This window comes from Corythoichthys intestinalis, chromosome 5, assembly GCF_030265065.1.
Source record: "Corythoichthys intestinalis isolate RoL2023-P3 chromosome 5, ASM3026506v1, whole genome shotgun sequence".
Lineage (NCBI taxonomy): Eukaryota > Metazoa > Chordata > Actinopteri > Syngnathiformes > Syngnathidae > Corythoichthys > Corythoichthys intestinalis.
In genome coordinates, this window is record NC_080399.1 from 24,115,825 (window position 1) to 24,126,579 (window position 10,755).

General features: G+C 41.8%; 1 protein-coding gene across 1 annotated transcript in view; it reads right to left on the minus strand.

The window, feature by feature from the left end:
* Positions 1–6,972, minus strand: part of LOC130916098 (ras-specific guanine nucleotide-releasing factor 1) — an 81,099-nt gene extending 74,127 nt beyond the window's left edge. Inside the window, exon 1 of the mRNA XM_057836529.1 lies at positions 6,401–6,972. Within this exon, the coding sequence (XP_057692512.1) occupies positions 6,401–6,676 (276 nt within the window). The 5' untranslated portion in view covers positions 6,677–6,972. The remainder of the gene's footprint in view (positions 1–6,400) is intronic.
* Positions 6,973–10,755: the final 3,783 nt, after the last annotated feature.

A 10,755-nucleotide genomic window follows, 5' to 3' on the forward strand; every position in this document is an offset into this window, starting at 1 on the left:
CGAAAACGGCACTTCTCGGCCGGACATGTGAGAACCGAAGAAGACAGTGGGTCGCTGCGTGAGTCCAGCTCTGCATGAGTCTCTTCCGCGTGCTCTTGTTTACTTCAAAAATACTGCACGCACTTTGAAAATGAGAGCGCCACTGCCACCCACGGAGTGGATGTGCAAGTACACTTTATTCTAGTACGGCAAAAAAAAAAAAAAAAAAAGCATGTTCCCCGAGGTCACTCGCGCCCCCCCTGGCATCGCTCTGCGCCCCCCTGGGGGGGCGCGCCCCACCATTTGAGAAGTACTGTACTAACCTAATCATCTGAATCAACGAATTAACTCAAAACCCCTACGAAATATTCCTGAGGCTTTCAAAAACTCCCATTCTGTTTCATTACTCAAAACCGCAATCATGGGCAAGACTGCCGACCTGACTGCTGTCCAGAAGGCCATCACTGACACCCTCAAGCAAGAGGCTAAGACACAGAAAGACATTTCTCAGTGAATGGGTTGTTCCTCGTGTGCTGTATAAAGGCACCTCAGTGGGAAGTGTGCGGGAAGGAAAAAGTGTGGCAGGAAACGCTGCACAACCAGAAGAGGTGACCGCCCCCCGAGTAAGATTGTGGAGAAGGGCCGATTCCAGACTTTGGCGGACCTGCAGAAACCTGGACTGAGTCTGGAGTAGAAACATCCTGAGCCACCGTGGACAGGCGTGTGCTGGGAATGGGCTACAGGTGCCGCATTCCCCAGGTCAAGCCACTTTTGAACCTGAAACAGCGGCAGAAGCGCCTGACCGGGGCTACAAAGAAGCAGCACTGGACTGTTGCTCAGTGGTCCAAAGTACTTTTTTCAGATGAAAACAAATTTTGCATGTCATTCGGAAATCAAGGTGCCAGAGTTTGGAGGAAGACTGGGGAGAAGGAAATGCCAAAATGCCTGAAGTCCAGTGTCAAGTACCCACAGTCAGTGATGGTCTGGGATGCCATGTCAGCTGCTGGTGTTGGTCTACTGTGTTTTATCATGGGCATCATGGGATTTTTAGTTTTCTTGATTTTTTTGCCCAAATCATCAATATTAAAACAATAAAAGGCTTGAACTACTTCAGTTGTGTGTAATGAATCTAAATATATGAAAGTCTGATGTTTATCAGTACATTATAGAAAATAATGAACTTTATCACAATATGCTATTTTTTTTAGAAGGACTAGTCAAGGGGTAATGTTATCAGTGTACAAATTGAGTCTGTCGGTCAGCAAGGATGAAATAGAACTTAAGTTTTGAGTTAAGCTTTGACTATGTTTCGTAGATTTCTGTCTTTTGACTTACTCTTTAATACATGATAGCTACTTTGATTTTAAACCATCACTTTTGACTTGCTGTATAAAACATTTATTTGTATAACATTGCTTGAAGGAGTGTACAGTATACAATAGTAGTATGCTGTGCTAGTTTTAATGACATGATGCTACACCATATTCTATTGTTCTGCAACAGGGATATAGTTCTACACTTTTCTATTCAAAGCATGCCTCATGAAAAACGTATTTGCACCACTTCCTGCTGAATGTTCTGTTGGGCTCTCTCCCCAACGGACTGTAACCCGTCTGAGTATAGGGATGCATCTAATTGGACCCATCAATCAAATATTGCTCTTGTTAACCGAAAAGATGTGACACAACACTACTTGAGCCTTTTAGTAGATCTTCCCGCTGCATCATTCTTTGGGATGCAAATAAGCGTCGCCATAGAAACCCGAAGCTTGAATGCCTTTTTCATTCGGCTAAATAGAATGTGGGCACTAAGATAAAAGCATCTACCAAAGCAAAAGCAGGCGGCTTCTTTATTAAGTGTGCTTATTTGTTTGTTTATAACGCAAGGTTTCCGAATAGTTTATTGCAAAATTGATACTCGCAATGGCGCTGCATTTTGCTGGATCAGCACCCGGGCAGATGTTCTCAGCAAGAGCCAGAACTCACTTTGGATCTCAGCCTTGTTCTACTGGTGACGTCAATGTTCACAACACGTTTATTCACAGACCAGACGGATCGTTTTCATATTCATCGTTCTCGTTTTGCAGCAAGATGGCACAAACCCAGCCGTGTTGCCTGTTTCCTTTAGAAATGCAAAATATGTTAGATGCTCATGTGCTCCATAAAGCTGAGGCCTATCCGTTACTGGCATGAATGCATTTGTTGCTTTACGTGCTATTTAATTATTTACTAAAATTTGACTCACTCAAATTGAATTGGATGTCAAGCACCATCAGATGAAATGAGCAATGAGCAAAAAATGAGCAATCGCAGTCCTCCTAATTTAACCCTTTTAGGGACAGTGGTCAACTTTTAAGACCTTTAAACCTTTATAGGGCAGTTGACTATTTTTGGTCTTTAAAAAAACTTAAACAGTAGCAATTATAGTTTTATAGCTCTTTGATTGTTAGTCATTATTATAGCTGATTAATTATTTCTATTTTTTTTTTTTAATAAAATAAAAATACACTTACGGCCCCAAGTAACATTCATTTATTTTCCGAACTGCATATCCTCACCAGAGGGTGTTGGAGCCAATCCCAGCTAACTATGGGCAGTAAGCGGGGTACACCCGGAATTGGTTGCCAGCCAATCGCAGGGTACAAGGAGACGAGACGAACAACCATTCGCACACACACTCATTCCTATGGACAATTTAAAGTGTTCCATTAAGCTACCGTGCATGTTTTTGGAATTTGGGGTGGGAAACTGGAGTACACATAAAAAACCCACACCGGCACGTGGATACCATGCAAACTCCACACATGAAAGCCGGAGCCCGAGATTGAACCCTTGATCTCAGAACTGTGAGGTGGTCATGCTAGCCACACTGCCACCGTGCCGCATTTTATCATTATTACTAAAAAAATAAAATAAAAACTTTATAGTACAGTGGGGCAACTAAGTATTTAGTCAACCACTAATTGTGCAAGTTTTCCCACTTGAAAATATTACAGAGACGTGTAATTGTCAAAATGTGTAAACCTCAACCATGAAAGACAGAATGTGGAAAAAAAAAAACAGAAAATCACATTGTTTGATTTTTAAAGAATTTACTTGCAAATCATGGTGGAAAATAAGTGTTTGGTCAATACCAAAAGTTCATCTCAATACTTTGTTATAGGGTTGTTCCGATCATGTTTTTTTGCTCCTGATCCGATCCCGATCGTTTTAGTTTGAGTATCTGCCAATACCGATATTTCCCGATCCGATTGCTTTTTTTTTGCTTCCGATTCAATTCCAATCATTCCCGATAATTTTTCCCGATCATATACATTTTGGCAATGCATTAAGAAAAAAAATGAATAAAACTCGGACGAATATATACATTCAACATACAGTACATAAGTACTGTATTTGTTTATTATGACAATAAATCCTCAAGATTGCATTTACATTATTAACATTCTTTCTGTGAGAGGGATCCACGGATAGAAAGACTTGTGACTTTGTATATTGTGACTAAATATTGCCATCTAGTGTATTTGTTGAGCTTTCAGTAAATGATACTGTAGCCATGCCCAAATGCATGATGGGAAGTGGAACCATGACTGTGCGTAGTGCTACCAATTGATATATCTTCTCTGCGTTAGGAAATAAAATAAGGTGTTAAGAAAAAGATCAATTGCTACCTTGCTTCCCCACATTGCTTCCCATGATATTTCTAATCGTAGGGAGAGAGATTGTAAAGCTTTAGCCAATTAAAAAATGGCTCCAAAAGCTGCAAAAATTCACTCAACTCCTTTTACGCTGCCTTTTATCTCTCTATATAGGTAAAACGGCGCCATTACAGATTGAGCGCGACAATGCGTGAGTAGGTCGTGCAGCGCATGCATTAATTGCGTCAAATATTTTAACGTGATACATTTTTTTAAAAAATTAATTACCGCCGTAATCGGGATAAATTTGATAACCCTACCTTAAGCTTAAACTAAAGACTCTGGATGAGTGTAACATATTATGTCTGTAACGTTAAATACAATTAGAAAACGATTTAATTAATATATATATATATATATATTAAAAAAAGGCATGGCCGATATTTTTTTGCCAATTCCGATACTTTGAAAATGACGTGATCGGACCAGATCGATCGGGACGCCAGACGATCGGGACGCCAATCGATCGGGACATCTCTACTTTGTTATGTACCCCTTATTGGCAATGACGGAGGCCAAACGTTTTCTGTAACTCTTCACAAGCTTTTCACACACTGTTGCTGGTATTTTGGCCCATTCCTCCATGCAGATCTCCTCTAGAGCAGTGATGTTTTGGGGCTGTCGTTGGGCAACACGGACTTTCAACTCCCTCCACAGATTTTCTATGGGGTTGAGATCTGGAGACTGGCTAGGACACTCCAGGACCTTGAAATGCTTCTTACGAAGCCACTCCTTTGTTGCCCTGGCAGTGTGTTTGGGATCATTGTCATGCTGAAAGACCCAGCCACGTCTCATCTTCAATGCCCTTGCTGATGGAAGGAGATTTTCACTCAAAATCTCTCGATAAATGGCCCCATTCATTATTTCCTTTACACAGATCAGTCGTTGTGGTCCCTTTGCAGAAAAACAGCCCCAAAGCATGATGTTTCCACCCCGATGCTTCACAGTGGGTACGGTGTACTTCAAATGCAATTCAGTATTCTTTCTCCTCCAAACACCAGAACCTATGTTTCTACCAAAAAGTTCTATTTTGGTTTCATTTGACCATAACACATTCTTGCAGTCCTCTTCTGGATCATCCAAATGCTCTCTAGCGAACTGCAGACGGGCCTGGACGTGTACTTTCTTCAGCAGGGGGACACGCCTGGCAGTGCAGGATTTGAGTCCCTGGCGGCGCATTGTGTTACTGATAGTAGCCTTTGTTACCGTGGTCCCAGCTCTCTGTAGGTCATTCACTAGGTCCCCCTGTGTGGTTCTGGGATATTTGCTCACTGTTCTTGTTATCATTTTGACGCCACGGGGTGAGATCTTGCATGGAGCCCCAGATCGAGGGAGATTATCAGTGGTCTTGTATGTCTTCCATTTTCTAATAATTGCTCCCACAGTTGATTTCTTTACACCAAGCGTTTTACCTATTGCAGATTCAGTCTTCCCAGCCTGGTGCAGGTCTGCAATTTTGTCTCTGGTGTCCTTTGACAGCTCTTTGGTCTTGGCCATAGTTGAGTTTGGAGTGTGACTGAATGAGATTGTGGACAGGTGTCTTTTATACCGATAATGAGTTAAAACAGGTGCCATTAATATAGGTAACGAGTGGAGCCTCGTTAGACCTCGTTACAAGAAGTTAGACCTCTTTGACAGCCAGAAATCTTGCTTGTTTGTAGGTGACCAAATACTTATTTTTCACTCTAATTTGGAAATAAATTCTTTAAAAATCAAACGATGTGATTTTCTTTTTTTTTTTTTCACATTCTATCTCTCATGGTTGAGGTTTACCCATGTTAACAATTGCAGGCCTAACTCATCTTTTCAAGTAGGAGAACTTGCACAATTGGTGGTTGACTAAATACTTATTTGCCCCACTGCATTTATTTAACTAAATGCCATTGACGGCAACAGACATCTAATTCATTTAAATTGAGAGGACTGGTGGTAATGCTCATCTTTCAGTGGCATTGACAGCACTAGACGTCCAATCCTTTTTAACTGGACTCCCAGCCAAAATGGATTGGACATCGAGCACCCTCAATGGCAGCCAATTAGTTAAATGAGTGCCCTGTAAGGGCTGGAAAAAAAAGAAAGAAAAAAAGAAGTCATAATTCGTGCATGAAATCGTTAAGTGAACTGGACGTCTATCATTGTCAATGGCAGGCAGTTAGATAAATGCAATGGTGCAGCATGTTTGTATTTTTGATTAATTTCTTTTTGACTTCATTTATCAAAATCGCCACACGATGACACTGTTGCAACCACAACTTTTTTTAAGCAACTCTCCACCTAAAGAATACCAAACTTAAAAAAAAAAGAAAATAAGTGGCAAACCTATGAAAACCCCACACGACGCATGCAAGCACGATTTTTCATCTTTGTGTGTGGGGGGAACTACAGTGTAATACAGTTTTTTTGGGGGGGGAGAAATGGATTATCTGCTTATAAGCAGGACGCTGCAGCAGGAATTGGCATTAGGTGTTAATATTGTTACCTCATCATTAATGCCATGCATGGATTACATAACTCGCGAGACAGCAACCTGCAACCGCGTGCTGCCGCTTTGCTTCCCCCCTCATTTTATATTGAGGTCATCAAGCAAAAAAAAAAAAAAAAAAAAAAAAATGCTTAACAGCTTCGAAAGCATGGATGAAAAAGGCTCGTTCGGAAGATCTAGCTCAGCGTTTGAAGCCATGCAAGTGCGGCGTTGCGCACGTGCGTGTGTGTTTGCGCGCGCACCTGCTTTTCCAAACACTCCTTGGCCGAGAGCGAAGGTTTGGGCGAAGGCGCTCTGTCGCATATGCATCCCTCCAACAGGTACAATCCCGAGGGGCGAGAGCTGGACTCGTTCTCGAAATAAAAAAGCATGTTTTGCAGCAGCGCAAACCACTTGGTGTGCCATTTGGTGTTGTCCGAGCTTTTCTTGCTCAAGCACCCCCGTCTCGTGCCGTCCTTCTTCGCCAAAAGCCCCAAGTAGGTGACATGACCGTCATTCAGTCGTATTCCCTTCTGCATGTTTGCTGGAGAGGAGACTTGAGCGCGCGCGCGCTTACACGCTCCTTACATCATCTCTCCGATGGCCCCGAAGAGGGAAAAAGAAAAGAGCCGCAAAGAGGAGACTTTTAAGTGAAAGAACAAGAGCTGCATTGTGAGAAGAAGCCCTTGCAGGTCCACATTGTCCGCTGGTGACAGAGACAAGCTGTTGAGGAGGGGTGGGGGGTAGAAGGCTGGAGGTTGTGCGCTCTCCTCCCATGGAGAGAAAGCAAAGAAAAACGATCTCCAGAAAGCAGCGGGCTGGCTGGCTGGCTGGCTGCTGAGCGAGGCAGAGCTGGCTCAGGTCACATGACGCATGCTTGGGGAAGCAGATTTCAGCACCTTGGACAGGGAGCGCTCCACAGCAGGCTGCGCCAAGCGACCACCCACCCCACCTTCCCTCAGTCACACACACACACACACAAATGCGTAGGTTTGCATAGGGACAGTAGGGACATAACACTACCAACTTTTCAGGACGTCTAAATTATCCCCACCAACTTTTAAGCAACCTTATTTGCATTATATAATGACTTCAGTTATATAGGTCATTTAGATTGTTTTCCTATACGGTGGGGCAAGTAAGTATTTAGTCAACCACCAATTGTGCAAGTTCTCCTACTTGAAAAGATTAGAGAGGCCTGTAATTGTCAACATGGGTAAACCTCAACCATGAGAGACAGAATGTGGAAAAAAAAAAAAACAGAAAATCACATTGTTTGATTTTTAAAGAATTTATTTCCAAATTAGAGTGGAAAATAAGTATTTGGACACCTGCAAACAAGCAAGATTTCTGGCTGTCAAAGAGGTCTAACTTCTTCTAACGAGGTCTAACGAGGCTCCACTCGTGACCTGTATTAATGGCACCTTAATAGTCCCCGTCTTGCTGATGGGAGGAGATTTTCACTCAAAATCTCTCGATACATGGCCCCATTCATTCTTTCCTTTACACAGATAAGTTGTTTCCCTTTGCAGAAAAAACAGCCCCAAAGCATTATGTTTCCACTCCCATGCTTCACAGTGGGTATGGTGCAATTCAGTATTCTTTTTCCTCCAAACAAAAGAACCTGTGTTTCTACCAAAAAGTTCTATTTTGGTTTCATCTGACCATAACACATTCTCCCAGTCCTCTTCTGGATCATCCAAATGTTCTCTAGCGAACCGCAGACGGGCCTGGACGTGTACCTTCTTCAGCAGGGGGGACACGTCTGGCAGTGTAGGATTTGAGTCCCTGGCGGCGCATTGTGTTACTAATAGTAGCCGTTGTTAATGTAGTCCCAGCTCTCTGTAGGTCATTCACTACGTCCCCCCGTGTGGTTCTGGGATTTTTGCTCCCCGTTCTTGTTATCATTTTTACGCCCCGGGGTGAGGAGGGAGTTGAAAGTCCGTGTTGCCCAACGACAGCCCCAAAACATCACTGCTCTAGAGGAGATCTGCATGGAGGAATGGGCCAAAATACCAGCAACAGTGTATGAAAAGCTTGTGAAGAGTTACAGAAAACGTTTGGCCTCCGTTATTGCCAACAAAGGGTACATAACAAAGTATTGAGATGAACTTTTGGTATAGACCAAATACTTATTTTCTACCATGATTTACAAATAAATTCTTTTTAAAAAATCAAACAATGTGATTTTCTGTTTTTTTTTTTTTCCACATTCTGTCTCTCATGGTTGAGGTTTACCCATGTTGACAATTACAGGCTTCTGTAATATTTTCAAGTGGGAGAACTTGCACAATTAGTGGTTGACTAAATACTTAGTTGCCCCACTGTAAATTACCCCCAGAACGGTCAAAGACGTAAGACAACCAGAGGATATAATATATAAGAAAGACGGGGAATATGTTGGTAAAGGATAGCCTGTTGAAACAGGGGAATGTCATTGTCAGTGGCGTAAGGCAATGCACACAAGAAAAAGGTGTCAATAAAAAGGCTATCTCTGGATCAGGTCGGCTCTTTTTCCCGTCTTTTTCAGCCCTCGACACTCAAGCCATCTCTATAACTGAACATTTGTATGTTCTTCCATATCTTTACCAATTTGGGATCAGCGACAACTAGGGTTGTTCCGATCATGTTTTTTTGCTCCCGATCCGATCCCGATCGTTTTAGTTTGAGTATTTGCCGACCCCGATATTTCCCGATCCGATTGCTTTTTTTTTGCTCCTGATTCAATTCCAATCATTCCCGATAATTTTTCCTGATCATATACATTTTGGCAATGCATTAAGAAAAAAATGAATAAAACTCGGACGAATATATACATTCAACATACAGTACATAAGTACTGTATTTGTTTACTATGGCAATAAATCCTCAAGATGGCATTTACATTATTAACATTCTTTCTGTGAGAGGGATCCACGGATAGAAAGACTTGTGACATTGTATATTGTGACTAAATATTGCCATCTAGTTTATTTGTTGAGCTTTCAGTAAATGATACTGTAGCCATGTCCAAATGCATGATGGGAAGTGGAACCATGACTGTGCGTAGTGCTACCAATTGATATATCTTCTCTGCGTTGGGAAATAAAATAAGGTGTTAAGAAAAAGATCAATTGCTACATTGCTTCCCCACATTGCTTCCCATGATCATTCTAATCATATGGAGAGGGATTGTAAGGCTTTAGCCAATTAAGCTTCCAAAGGCGGCCAAAATTCACTCTACTCATTTTACGCTGCCTTTAATATCTCTATATAGGTAAAATGGCACCAATACAGATTGAGCGCGACAATGCGTGAGTGGGTCGTGCAACGCATGCATTAATTGCGTTAAATATTTTGACGTGATACATTTTTTAAAAAACTTATTACCGCCTTTATCGGGATAAATTTGATAACCCTACTTTAAGCCTAAACTAAAGACTCTGGATGAGTGTAACATATTATGTCTGTAACTTTAAATACAATTACAAAACGATTTAATTAAAAAATATATATATATTAAAAAAAGGCATGGCGGATATTTTTTTGCCGATTCCGATACTTTGAAAATGACGTGATCGAACCCGATCGATCGGCATGTAGCGAAATTTTTTGACACAATTGGTAGGTTTAGCTCAGTAAACATCTCGTTCGTACACTATTTAAATGCAACTAGCATGAGGGACAAACGTGGGTTTGACCCCCCTTAGCAACAGTTGTTAACATCATCAATATTAATGAGCAAAGCTGATGTGTTACGTGTGGTACGCTATTAGACTGACGAGTTAAAATGGATTGGACATCTATTGACGTTAAAGGCAGCCAATGAGTTAATACTCAAAATTAAATAAATTTTAAAAACTACTCAATTCTGATCTTCTGTTTATCCAATGAAAGTGGAAGGGTTTTAAGTTGGACCTTGCCGCTTTTGATTTTTCTAAAATTCGGCCTTTGGAGAAAAGTTTGGACAGCCTCGCTTTAAAGTGCCCGTGACACAAAAAAGCATGTTTATTTCATAATACACCTGGTATTTTATGCTCCTGAATGGACCACTTGGATGTGTGAAGAAGCGATCGATATATTTATTCCATTTTTTGAATCCCACGCTACGAAAATTACAGACTTCCGGCTTCGGTCTTGCATTGAGGACGAGGGCACTGTGATGTGTATGGAGGAAGGAGTCCTCTTCGCTATACAGCCGTACTGTTGTATGAGAAGGACTAAGGATTCAACTGATTTTGCGGATTAATACATCTATTTTTCACGTCACGCCAGCCAAACTGCTGCAGAAAAATCTTGTTGTACGAGAGAGAGGCCTGCGCCTTTTGGGGGTTTCAAAAGGTTCCCATTCACCGGTGGATATTGGCCAAAACAAGCCCTACTACTGTGGGACCATGGGACTTATGAGGAAGTGAGTAAACATCATGTTTTGTATTATGTCAAATTCTACGATCATTTTAATATGTAGGTGGCTTACATTTTGTGGCTGACATGCTCCTTGTCCCCTCGGCCGACGATCGGCGGCTTGTCGCACATTCCCCCGCCGGGAGAGCACTATATTCGGCTTATTGCCCTCTTCAGGTGCCTGATGTTCTGTCAAATTTTCCGACCGATCGGAAATTGCAACTTTGTGTTAAAA